Source organism: Prionailurus bengalensis, chromosome A2 (genome assembly GCF_016509475.1).
Source record: "Prionailurus bengalensis isolate Pbe53 chromosome A2, Fcat_Pben_1.1_paternal_pri, whole genome shotgun sequence".
In the NCBI taxonomy this organism is placed as follows: Eukaryota; Metazoa; Chordata; class Mammalia; order Carnivora; family Felidae; genus Prionailurus; species Prionailurus bengalensis.
Window position 1 is genome coordinate 59,087,709 of NC_057348.1, and position 13,459 is coordinate 59,101,167.

The 13,459-nt window shown below is 44.9% G+C and overlaps 1 protein-coding gene across 4 annotated transcripts in view; it reads right to left on the reverse strand.

Annotated features, from left to right (window-relative positions):
* Positions 1 to 8,315, reverse strand: part of CHCHD6 (coiled-coil-helix-coiled-coil-helix domain containing 6) — a 250,621-nt gene extending 242,306 nt beyond the window's left edge. For all 4 annotated transcript variants that reach the window (XM_043588297.1, XM_043588300.1, XM_043588301.1 and 1 more), the window contains exon 1: positions 8,126 to 8,315. In XM_043588297.1, the coding sequence (XP_043444232.1) occupies positions 8,126 to 8,212 (87 nt within the window). In that variant the 5' untranslated portion in view covers positions 8,213 to 8,315. The remainder of the gene's footprint in view (positions 1 to 8,125) is intronic.
* Positions 8,316 to 13,459: the final 5,144 nt, after the last annotated feature.

A 13,459-nucleotide genomic window follows, 5' to 3' on the forward strand; every position in this document is an offset into this window, starting at 1 on the left:
TAGGGGGGAATTTCGTCTTATACAGGGGTTATATTCAAAAGTCAGACAAGGTAAAACAGAAATCACCTTAACTCTTACACTATTTACATTTCATTCCTGGTTACACCACAGTACTATTAAAAGAAAACTTGAAGAACGTTCAAGAAACCCCTGAAAGTTGCTAAGTCTGCCCCTAAAGTACAGCGTGGTTGTGTGTCCAGCCCTTTACTGTCCTTGACCATAATGAGTTCGGGTACCCTGGAGCCAGGTGAATGGAGGGCACGCACTACCCGAGTCTTCTGTCTTTCAGATGGTCCTCTGCTCCTCAGCAGCTGACAGGGGGAAAGACAGAGAAATGGTAAGTGCTCTGCTTCCCTGAGGAGTTGGCTCCACCTCACCGCGTGTCAGACGTGATGTTGGGGACGCATCAAAAAGAGTAACACCTGGCAGAGCACCCAGCCCGGGGACTGGCACACGACACGCGCTTGACATCCAGACCCATATACTGCTCACAGAAAACAGTGGAGAACTCGGCCGTCTATGTCCTGACTTGCCACGTTGGCATTTTCTGTTGTGGCCCCATCAACTACAATCCCCCAAATGGTCAGCCAGATAGAGTACAGAGGCTGGGAAAGACCGGAGAGGATTTATGATCCAACCCTTTCCAGACACCAACACTAACAGGTCCATCTTGCATATAAGGAGAGAGACTTACTGCTCTGAGTGTCAGAGCTCCAGGCCAGGGCTTCCTGAGACAGTTGGTTCACCACGCTGCCTCTAAGCAGCCAACTAAGACGAAGGATGTATGATATGCAGCATCAACATTCATGCTGAGACTCAAGAAACATATCACGGGGCAATACCAAGGTGAAAAGGAAGTCTGCTGCATACAAATGGAACAAGTCTGTGTTAAAGCTGGAACCATAACAAGCAGAAGGGTAAAATTCTCAAGTGCAGCTGCCAAAGATCGCCAGCTTGGCTAAAAGTACCATCAGTTCATTAATCCAAGCGTGCAATCCAACACGCACACACAAATGAGCCAGACACTGAAATAAATAAAAGTCTTTGCACTCCAAGAGCCTACAAACAACAAACAGGATATAATAACAGAGAGGAAGAGGTGACCAAGATTATTTAAAAATATCAATCTTAGAAAAGGCAACAATGAAAAACCTACTGCTAACATAGTTAATGGTGGAAGACAGAATGTTTTCTATCTAAGTACAGGAGCAGGGCAAGAGCATTCACTGTCACCACTTCTTTCAATACTGTATTGGAGGTTCTAGCCAATGCAATAAAGCAAGAAAATTAAAGAAAGGGCATCAGACTAGAAAGGAAGAAGTAAAATTTTCCTTATTTACAGTCAGCATCACCCTATCAATATAAAATCATAAGGAATCCACAGAAAAAAACTACTTGGATAAATGAGTTCAGCAAGGTTGCAGGATACAGGATCAACATACAAAAATCAATTGAATTTCTACATACTAGCAATGAGGAATCCAAAAGTTAAATTAAGAAAACAATTCCAAAAGTTAAATTAAAAAAACAATTACATTCGGGCATCTGGGTGGCTCAGCCGTTAAGTATCTGACTTCGGCTCAGGTCATGATCTCACAGTTCATGAGTTCAAGTCCCACATCAGGTAAGCACAAGCCCCGCTTCAGGTGAGCACAAGCCCCACTTCAGGTAAAACATGAGCCTTGGGTAAGCCCTGCTTCTCTCTCTTTCTCTTCTCTTCTCTTTCTGTCTCCCTCTCTCTGCCCCTCATGGCATATTCTCTCTCTCTCTCTCTCTCTCTCTCTCTCTCTCTCTCTCAAAAAAAAAAGAAAGAAAAGAAAAAGAAGAAAAACAATTATATTCATTTTAGTATCAAAAAGAAAAAATACTTGGGAATAAACTTAAGAAAAGAAACATAAGATTTGTTCATTAAAAGTATAAAACATTGCTGAAAAAAAAATTTTTAATCTAAATAAATAGAGACTTCATATTCACATATTGGAGGATTCCATGTTGTTGAAATGATGATTGTTGGGGCACCTGGGTGGCTTGGTTGGTTGGGCATCTGACTTCGACTCAGGTCACGATCTCACGGCTCATGGGTTTGACCTCACGGACTCTGTTCTGACAGCTCAGAGCCTGGAGCCTGCTTCAAATTTTGTGTCTCCATCTCTCTCTGCCTCTTCCCCACTCGCACTCTGCCTTTCTCTCTCTCTCTCAAGAATAAACATTAAAATAGAATGGCAATTCTCCCCCAAAGTAATCTAGATTCAACACAAACTCCATCAAAATCCTAAGAGTTTTTTTTTTTACAGAAGTTACCAACTGATCCTAAAATGTATGTGGAAATGCAACAGACTCAGAATAGCCAAACCAATCTCAAAAAAAAAAAAATTATATTTCCCAATTTTGAAACTTACTACAAAGCTACAATGATCATGACAATGTTGTAGTAGCATAAATATAGACATATAGCATATAGATCAATGGAACTCTCAACAGAATTGGGAAACCAGAAATAAACCCTTATGTTTATGGTCAATTGATATTCACGAAGGTCCCAAGGTAATTCAAGGGGGAAAGGATAGTCTTTTCAACAAATGATGTTTAGAAAAATTGGATATTTCATGCAAAAAAAAGATGGCCTTTAGATTAGGGTTCAGTGAACTCTAGTGCTTGAGCCAAATCTAACCCAACACTTTTATAAGTAAAGTTTTATTAGAACATAGCCACACTCATTTGTTTGTACACTGACTGTGGCTTCTTTAACCCTATAATGGCAGAGTTGAGTAGAAGTGATAGAGATCTTCTGGTGAGCAAAACAGAAAGTATTTACTAACTGGTCATTTACAGAAAAACTTTGCCAACCTCCGATTTAAAGCCTTACCTCATAACATATAAAAATTAACACAAAATGAATCATAGAACTAAATATAAAATCCAAAACTATAAAACTCTCAGAAATACAGAAAAAAAATCCATAACCTTGGGTTACACAAAGATTTCTAAGATATGAAGCACAACCAATAAAAGAAAAAACTGATAAATTAAACTTCATCAAAATTACAAGGTTTGCACTTCAAAAAACACACCAATAAGAAAATGAAAAGACAAGCCACACGTTGGGAGAAAATATTTGCAATTTGTAATACGATAAAAGATTCATATCCAGGGGCACCTGGGTGGCTCAGTTGGTTAAACAGCCAACTTCGGCTCAGGTCATGATTTCACGGTCCGTGAGTTCAAGCCTCGCGTCGGGCTCTGTGCTGACAGCTCAGAGCCTGGAGCCTGTTTCAGATTCTGTGTCTCCCTCTCTCTGACCCTCCTCCCCCGTTCATGCTCTGTCTCTCTCTGTCTCAAAAATAAATAAACGCTAAAAAATAAAAATTAAAAAAAAAGACTCATATCCAGCATTAAAAAATCGTGTAGCTCATAATAAAAAGACAAACAACCCTAGTAAAAGTGGGCAAAAGATCCGAATACATATTTCACCAAAGAAAATTTACGGATGGCAAATAAGCCCATGAAAAGATGTTCAACACGATTAGATACTTGCATGTAAATTCATGCCACAGTGAAATTCATGCCACATGTAAATTCAAGCCACAGTGAAATACCATTTCATACCCACTAGAATTGCTACAATCAAGAAAACAAACAGTAAGTGTTGGTGAGGATGTCGAGAAGACGGAACCCTCATCTACTGCCAGCAGGAATGTAAAATGGTACAGCCGCTTCAGAAAACAATTTGACAGTTTCTTAAAAAGTGAAACCTAACAACTCACTGAATTCATAAGCAGAATGACCCAGCAACTCTACCCTTAGGTATCTATGCAAGAAAAATGAAAATATAGGTCCACCAAAAAAAAAAAAAAAGTTGTATGCAAATATTCACAACATTATTCATAATATAAAGAACCGGAAGCAATTCAAATGTCCGCCAACTAGTGACTGGATGAACAAAATGCAGGACAGCCAGGCAATGAGATACTACTCGGCAATAAAAAGGAACAAGCTGCTGATGTATGCTACATCAACAAACTGACACCAAAAACATTGTGCTCAGTGAAAGAAGCCAGACGTCAAAGATCTGAGTGCATTCATATGAAATGTCCAGAAAAAGCAAACTCAGAGCAACAGGATTAATGGTTACCTGGGGCGGGGCGTGGGAGTGGGGACAGACTGCAAATAGGCACAAACGATCTTTTTAGGTCTTGAGAATAAATGTTCTAAAATCTGACTGTGGTGACAGTTGCTCAACTCCATAAGTCTGCTAAAAATCATTCAAATGGGTGAATTTCACATGTAAAAGACATCTCAAAAATATGATTTTAAAAACAAAGAAAAACCACCATCATCAGAGAACATCTTTCCAAAGCACCACTCTTGATTAGAGACCTGCAGTGTTGCCTCCAAGGTAACACACGGACAAGCCCTCCCTGGCGATTCAGGACCCATCACCTGTCTAGCCTCAGTGCCTGGCCAGCTTTCAACATCCCGACCCCTCTGTGGCTGGCCAAGCACATGGCGTGTGGAGCTGGAATGAGCCTCCAACTCTACCCCTAACTAGCTGCGCCCTTGGGTTACTTGGCCTCCTTGAACCTATGTCACGTCTGAGATGTGGACAACAGCTCACAAGGTCAGCAGGAGGGGGATATCTGAGCTAGTGCTCAGAAAACACAGCACAGATTGCATGCTTCTCATGGCTGGCTCGGGCACATCTCCAGCGTCCCCCACTCAGAGCGGCAGTGTCCGCCATCCCACTGCAAGCAAGGATCCCCGTTACTCTGCACACTTTTGTTTTCTTCAGAGTACTTGCAGCCTTTTCTTCCTTTGCCTCTTTTTTCCTTTCTTGGTCTGTTCTGACATTGGGCTGAGGTCTCCATGAGGGTAAGGACCTTATGCTTTGTCCCTGATGGCCTCTGCAAGGCCAGGCCCAGTGCTTGGGCCTGTGTGCAGTAAGCATTTGCTGAGGTGACGGATAAATTGTGGCTACAGGTACAGTGTTCAGGCGTATGGCTTCTCTGGCAGGGGCATGTTTGGGGACTGTTTCTTGTGCCTCTTCTACATCCTCCTTGGTCCTCCCCTCGGCGGTGGTCCAGACTTGCCTCACAAAAGCAAGGAATGATGGCAAATGTGATGTAGCCAAGACAGTGTGATGGGTCTGGGGACACAGCTATCATGCAGCCGGCCAGGAAGTGAGCTGGGAAGAGTAGCAGGCAGCCAAGCAGCTGGAAAGGGAAAAGGCTGGAGAACAGTGGAGTCTAGACGTTGAAAAGCAACCAACTTCAGCTGAGTTACCAAATACGGCTTCTTCCATGGGGCAGAGAAGTGAGCACACACAAGACATTATTGTCATGTGTGAACCTTCTCTCATTGGAGGATAAGGTTAAATATACTGGCTAAAATGAGATCTTTATGTATTTCACACATGCCTGCTCTGAAAACTGGAGTTGCATATAATTGCAGCATTTTGCATTAATTAAATTTTTCTTACCTTCCGTGGAATTAGGGCTTGAACTCAATATGTAAATTTATGCAAATAAATGTGCAAAGGAGCAAGGCCCTAGCACTGAATCTTAAGGGAACTTGAGTACTTTCCAGGATCAGGGCCTGGGGATTAAATACGAGTAGTCTTTAAGAATATTTAACTTTCTCTGAAGGACCTGGGGCAGATACTCTTCTTCGGCACCTACCTTCTACTTAAACTAACTTCTCATTTGGTTCATCCAATGATCTCTGCTGATTTTTTACTTGCCTGCTTAAGGACAAGGTGGACTCCCCAACTCTCAAGTAACTCTGCTAGTAGAAAAAGCCCCCACAACAAAACACTTCATTGCCATCACCTCCTTTCTCAAATCTCCCTCTCCCAAACCAGGCACACAAGTGGAAGGAAGGAAGGAAGGAAGGAAGGAAGGAAGGAAGGAAGGAAGGAAGGAGGCTCTCATTTGATGGGGCCATGCACCCCACTGTGTGCCTCTAGGCAAGTCATTTATTCTGATGAGTTTACAGTCAGTCACCAAACCTCCCTCTAATTTTAACAGTCTCTGGGAGAACTAAGTGGGGTGCCAGTACCTGTCGGAACAGGTAGAGGTTGTGTCGCACAATTTTCAGGCTGCCTTGCATATCACTGGGGGAGGGAGCTTGGAGTAGTGAGAAAAGGCTGTTTCTTGCACCCAAAAGATCTGGACTAAAGTCCCATCAGTCACTCAGATAATACCTCAAAGTTTGAACAGCCCTAAGCCTGATTCTCCATCTTTAAAGAGAACTTACACTTTGCAGAACTAAGGGAACTAGATGTAAAATGTACTAGTCTGATATCATACCGCCCCCCCAAAAATGATCCTGTCAACTTAGAGGAACTCAACTTCCTTGAATCTTAGAAGACCTGACTTTGACCTAATTTTCCAACATTCCCAAACACAGAATACCAGGTGACAAAGGTGAGAGAGCACCCAAATACAGCCAAGGATGTTTTTCTAAATTCCAATTCAGGCTCCTGCCTCTCAACCTTCAAACAGGAGCCAACTCCTCCCCGTTTTGTCCTCATCAAGAGCCGGGTCAAGACTAGATAAGGCCTAGCAAGCACCAAATGTGCTAAGTACTATCCTAGACTAAGAATAGAGACCCCCACAAAACACTACTGTTTCTAAGCACTTACACACACATATCTTAGACAGTACCTAGGATTACACACCCTCCCCTGATTTTTCTAAAAACACAGGGATTGAGATTCAAATAATAAGTTGTTCACCCAAGGGCACACTGCTAATGAGCATCTGCTCAGAAATCAGACTTCCTGAGGTCTTTTTCTGAGTTACTCTGTAATTTAACTAATTCACCTACACCCCTATCTGTGCATTCTATTTCAACGTGGTTGCTATTTCACTGGTCTTATCCATTGAACCACTCAACAATGGTTTACAAACCACCCACTATGTGCCAGGCACAGGTGTATGAACTGCAGCATTCAGTCAACAGGGCTTGGAGTTGGCCTCCATCAATCCCAGCTCTCCCTCTTGTCATCTAGGTGACCTTCATCTAGGTGTCCTCTCAGTGCCTTACTTGTCCTTATTGGCAACTAGAATTCTACCTCTCCCACGGGGCTGTTGAAAATTAAATGAGAGGTTGCCTGTAAAGGATTCAGAGGAATCCATGGTCCCCACTAAGAACTCAAATGTGAGCTGCTTTTATTATTCCTCTAAGTTCTGGGGATAGTCTTGAAAAGGACAAGAGCCTTGGCCTCAAGGAGCTTTCGCTGTGGTGGGAAACACAATAAACAAGTTAACTATCAATAGAGGTTCCCAATGGTGATTCTTCTATGAAAAAAAAAAAAAAATGTGTTGATAGTGTGGGTGGGAAGCTACTTTAGATTGACCAGGTCACCTAAGGATACTCAGATGATTCTCAAACTGTGACAGTATGATAAGAGCCTCATCTAGGAAAAGACAGAGGGCAGAAAACAGCAAATGCAGAGGTCCTATGCTTGGAACAAGCCAACATCTTGCAGTCAGGAAGCCAGTAAATAGACGGGAGGTGGGAAGGAGGCAACTGGGTGAGATGCGGGCACACGGGTCAGCAGAACCGCTTTGTAAAACAAGGTAAAGTGGTTCCTCTTCATCTTAAATGCGCTAGACATCCACTGGAGAGGATTAAGCAAGGGGAAGGGCATATGATCTGATTCACAACTTTTAAACTGCTCCTTCGGCTGCGGTGTCGAGAATCCGAGAGCCTCAGTGAAGAGGCAGTTGCGTTGTCCTGGACTGGAAGCATCCCACGTACATGTAACACGACGTGTGCACTGGGGTGCAGGGAAACAAATGCAGGTCTGCAACAACTCAACCGGAGCTGGAATGTGGCCTCCCCACCTCTCCCCATTCTCCGCTTTCTCCCCCGATGCCAGGGTAGTGAAGCCTGAAGGCAGCCACTGCCCAGATGGCGGACACCGGGCATCCCCCGAGCCTCGGGTCCCTCACGTACACGGCGGAGGGAGAGATGCTCGCCACCAGGGCGTTGGGAGAGCTCAATGAGCGAGGCGCGCCCGCCCAATCTCGGGTCCGAACCTCCCCTCAGGCTGGCCCGCGCCCTCCACGCCCACCCGGCCCAGGCCGCGCTCGCTCTTCGCGCCCGCCGGCGGCCCGCTCACCCGGATGCCCTGCAGCACCCGGACCCGCTCCTCTTCGTCCATTCCGAAGGACACCCTGCGGGCCTCGCTGCTCTCGGTGCTCCCCATGGCAAGAGGCGAGCCGGCAGGCGGCCACGCGACTCGGCTCCAGAGCAACCAGACGGACGCCAGGCTCTGGCTCCCTATGCGCCCCGCGCTTCCCGGGACTCGGGCTGCTGCGGCACAAGCCAACAAAGCCCCGTCCTATTGGTCGCCGCCGGAGGTTCAGCCAATCATGTGGCGCGGGCCCGCAGGGCGTTGTGGGGGTTGTAGTCTCCAAGGTCCGAACTGCCCATCTGTAACTAGCGATCACGCGGAGGCATGGTGCGTGAGCGGTGGAAAGCGCGTTAGAGTGCAGCAGCCAGGCGAAAGATCACCCTGGAAGCAGAATCGAGGGTGATGATCTAAGGCCAGGAGACCAGCGGGGAGTCTGAGGCAGGCATGTCAGGGCGACCTTCGCATGGTTTGCTGCTTGGCGCCTTCAGCAAACTCGTGTTGAGCGGCGCTCAACTAAGAACTGGGCAAACATTGAACTAGCCGCGGAGAATGCAAAGACGAACAAGACACGCCCAGCCATCGTGAGGTTTAGATGCAATGGAAGGAACAAATGAAAAGACAAACAAGCAAGCACATAAATAAACTTACTAATCACTGTGATAAATGCCAAAAACGGAAAACTACATCACAATGCCAGGGCGGAAATTAATAGGAGGGGGCCTCCTTTAATTTGAGAGGCCACAGCAACCTCTCTGAGAAGGAAACATTTGAGTTGAGACTTCAGGATGAGTAGGAGTCAGCCAGGAAAAGACGGGAAGAACTTGGCTAGGAACCAACCAGTATAAAGGCCCTGAGGCAAGGAAGACCTTGCCACCCACATTCAAGAAATAGAAAGAGGGCCCGGCCATGTGACTGGAAAGTGAGAAGGGAGCCATAGGCAAGAAGGCCAGAGGAGCCGGAAGGGTTCAGATCACGTAGGGCCTTATAAGACAGGGTCAAAATTTTATTCTAAATGCCCTGGAATGCAGTGAATGATCATAGGCATTTAGGAAACATTGGCCAATGAGCACACATGCCATGCATTGAGTGCAGTATATCAAGCATTGTGTTTATGCTTCTTATACAGGATCATATGTGTAATGGAGGAATATAAATGATTGCAATTTACAGCCACAGTGTCCTTGAATGAAGCCCCCTTTTATTCAACTGAGTTTCTGAATGGCTTTGATTTACCAAGGTGGGCCTGGACGTGAGTTTGGAATCAAACCGAGGCACACTGGATTGCTACATGAAATAGCAAGAATCATTTGGAGCTGCTTTGGGGAACCTGGAAAAGAAGGAGTGAGGAGGAGAGAGACCAATGAGAATAGCTTCAGTGAAGAAGCCAGTGAACATTCCAGAGGTGGGGACAGAGGATTTTTATGAACAAAGGTATCTGCTACTGTCATTGAAAATACTTTGATTTGGGGCCTTTGATTTGAGTCACCTGGGTGACTCAGTCAGTTAAGCGTTCGACTTCAACTCAGGTCATGATCTCATGGTGCGTGGGTTCGAGCCCTGCATCAGGCTCTATGCTGACCGCTCAGAGCCTGGAGCCTGCTTCAGATTCTGTGTCTCCTTCTCTCTCTGCTCCTCCCCCACTCACACTCTGTCTTTCTCTCTCTCTGTCTCAAAAATAAGTAAACATTAAGAAAAAAAAAAAAAAAGAGGGGCCCGTAGGTGGCTCAGTCGGTTAAGCGTCTGACTTTGGCTCGGGTCATGATCTCACGGTTCATGGGTTCGTGAGTTTGAGCCCCTCGTTGGGCTTTGCGCTGACAGCTCGGACGGAGCCTGGAGCCTGCTTTGGATTTTGTGTCTCCCTCTCTTTCCACCCCTCCCCTGCTCGTGCCCTGTCGCTCTCTGTCTCTCAAAAATAAATAAACGTTGAAAAAAAATGTTTTTAATTAAAAAAAGAAAATGCTTTGACTTGTAAATCTCCCTCCTGCCCTTCTCTCCTCCCTTTCTCCCCTATAAGCAGAGCCCGAGAAAGTGATTCTGGTTCAAGTGGTTTATTGGGGAGTGCCTCCAGAGAAATGAAGGAAGGGAACAGGATGAGGTGGGAGAAAGCTAAGTAAAGATGTGGTCAAAACTGGAGACTGGCTGCGGCCTAATTCTGGGTGGAGTGGCAGTGGGGGCGGTGCTCTAGAGAACAAATTATATCCAAAATTGGTTTCATCATTTGACAAGGGGACAGGCCTTCTGTGCCCCACATCAGTCAGTTAGTGACAGCCCAGGACAACTCCCCAGTGAAGGGGGCATCTGTGAGCTGCCAACAGCTCACAGCCACAGAAACTGGGGGATGGTCTCACCGGCTGGTAAAAAATCTGGGTGGGGTACTATCAGTATCCACTCATGCTGCACGTGTTTTTGAAGGTCTCCCAAACACCCAAACATCTATGGCTATGGAGGGGGCGGGGGGTGTAAAAATTGAGGGAAGGGATGGGCTTCTCTTCCGGGTCAGATGATGGAATAACACCCTGAACTGATTCCGCAAAACGGGAGTCCGGACCACAGATCTGAGCATGAGACGGTGTGCAGTCTTCCTCACCTCCACTGTGTGCAAAATCTGGGGAGAGAATCAGAACCCCACAAGACTTAGATTGGGGGTTACAGTGCCAGCAGCCTAGCTGAGCCTCATGAGAACCAACCCGATGAGTTCTATACTGCAAATAGGGGAAGATAACATGACATTATAAATCCAAAGTAGGATGAATAAAGGCAGTGGCATAGGAATGCAGAGGAAAGGAGAGGAAGGGAGATTTATATATTTTGAAAACCTTTGTGTCAGCTTCCATGACACAAGCATCATTTGTGTGCAGTTAATCTATAAGCAATTCATTTAATCCTGGAAACCATCCAGAGGGAGTTATTTCCCCATTCTAAGGCCTAGGAAACTGAGGCTTTGGGGAGGTAAGGTGTTGTAACAGGCCTACTAGTTGCTGCCCAATACCCATTCTCTCCTTCCTTACAACAGAACCCCAATCTCCTTCGGTGCAGCAACATACCTGGTTAGAAAAATTGGCCAAATTTAGAACAATTTGAGCATTATAACAATTTGACGATTTGAGCTTATAACATATTAATTTTTTTTAATCCAATAGTCATGTGTTGAAAGAGAAGGTAGGAGAAAAAATGGATCACTTTACAAAAGAATGCCAGCAAATCAATGTGGGATTTAAAAATCACCATTTTGCTGGGGTGCCTGGGTGGCTCAGTTGGTTAAGTGTCCGACTTTGACTCAGGTCATGATCTTGTGGTTTGTGAGTTTGAGCCCTGTGTCAGGCTCTGTGCTGACAGCTCAGAACCTGGAGACTGCTTCAGATCCCGTGTCTTTCTCTTTGCCTCTCCCTGCTCACTCTCTGTCTCTCAATAACAAGTAAACATTAAAACAAATTTTTTTAATTAAAAAAATCACCATTGTGCAAGGCTCAGTGAAGCAGGTGAATCGGGCAAAAGTCATCAATGGATACTAAAAGCATTGAGTGAAAGGTGGTTGGAGAACATGATATTCAGGTAACCTGCAAGTTTCACTGCAGATTTCTTAACTATTACAAAGGGAAACGGGATTACAGTGACATGACCTGGGTGTGGCTGCCTTAACCAAATGGTCAGATTTAGGATACAGAGAGTGGGACCATCGGACTTGATGTCCCTCCTGACGGAATGCAGTAAAGCGCACACACAGCTCCTGTGGAGTGGTATCAAAGATGTGTGACCTGAATCTAATCACAAGGAAACAAGCAGGCAGATCCACAATGTGAAACCTTCCATAAAACAACTGTCCTGGACTCTTCCAAAAGGTCAATGTCGTGGAAAGCAAAACAAAACAAAGATGCAGACAATGAAATGTAACCGAGAATCTTGATTAGATCCCGGATTAAAATGACAACAGCAAAGGGGTACCTGGCTGGCTCAGTCGGTTAAGCATCTGACTTTGACTTAGGTCATGATCTCACAGTTCCTGGGTTCGAGCCTCCCATCGGACTCTGTGCTGACAGCTCAGAGCCGGGGGAGCCTGCTTCAGATCCCATGTCTCCCTTTCTCTTTGCTCCTCCCCCACTCACACTCTGTCTCTTTCTCTCAAAAGTGAATAATCATTAAAAAAATTGTTTTAAATGACAACAGTAAAAACAACAACAATGACGCTATAAAAAGGTACTTGGGATGACTGAGAAAGTTTGGGATACAGAACAACGTCCTAGGTGATATTATTGAATTAATGTTTATTTTCTTGTTCTTGGGAGATGTATACTAAAGTACTTGGGGGTGGAGTATCCTAGTATCTACAACGTGCACTTAAACCATTCAGAAAAAAGTGTTCACGATAGGTGAATCTAGGTGATTCCTAGATTATATAGGGATATATGTATATATTAGAGTCCATTGTATTATTCGTTCACTGTTCATATAGTCTTGAAAATTTTCGGAATAATAAGTAGGAGGGAAATAAAATAAAATTCTGCACTTTGCAGGGTGCCTGGGTGGCTCAGTTAGTTGAGTGTCTGACTTCGGCTCAGGCCATGATCCAATGGTTCATCAGGCTCACTGCTGTCAGCGCAGAACCCGCTTCGGATCCTCTGTCCCGCTATTTCCCTGCCCTTCCCCTGCTCATGCTCTCTCTTAAAAAAAAAAAAAATGCACTTGGCAAAAAAATATCTCCTGCCCCAGGTTTCCTTGACCGTGGCATCACCTGGAAGTGACCTTGTGACCTAGCTTTAGCCAAGGAGGCTCTTGAGCAGTGTGGTACCTGGAGAACAGCACAGGGCCTGAAGAGAGCAGTAGGACCCCGGGCATATTATTGAATATCTTTGTGCCTCAGTTTTCTGATGGATATGAGTCATGTTGATACTACACTGCCAGAGCTCAGCACTTAGTGAACTAAGTTGGTGACAGCAATTATTATCGAAGGATTTTGTTTTTGGAAATAATACTTTGGCAACTAGTATAGAGGGTGTGTTGGAGAGGGCCTTGTGTGAAGGGGCTTCTCTTAGATTGGGTTCTCCAAAGTCAAATGAGGAAGAGAAGGGCTGGTAGAATAGAAAAGTAAGAAAAGTAATGTACTTTGTCTGTGTTAAAAGCCAAAAGGGAGCTTTCTCCATAAGGTCAGGAAAAAGACAAGGATATCTCCTTTCATCACTTCTGTTCAGTTTGTACAGAGGTTCCAACCAGGGCAGAAAAGACAAGAAAATGAAATAAAAGTCATCCAGATTGAAAAAGAAGAAGTAAAACAATCTCTGTTTGCAGATAATGTGGTCTTGTATATAGAAAATCCTAAGGAAT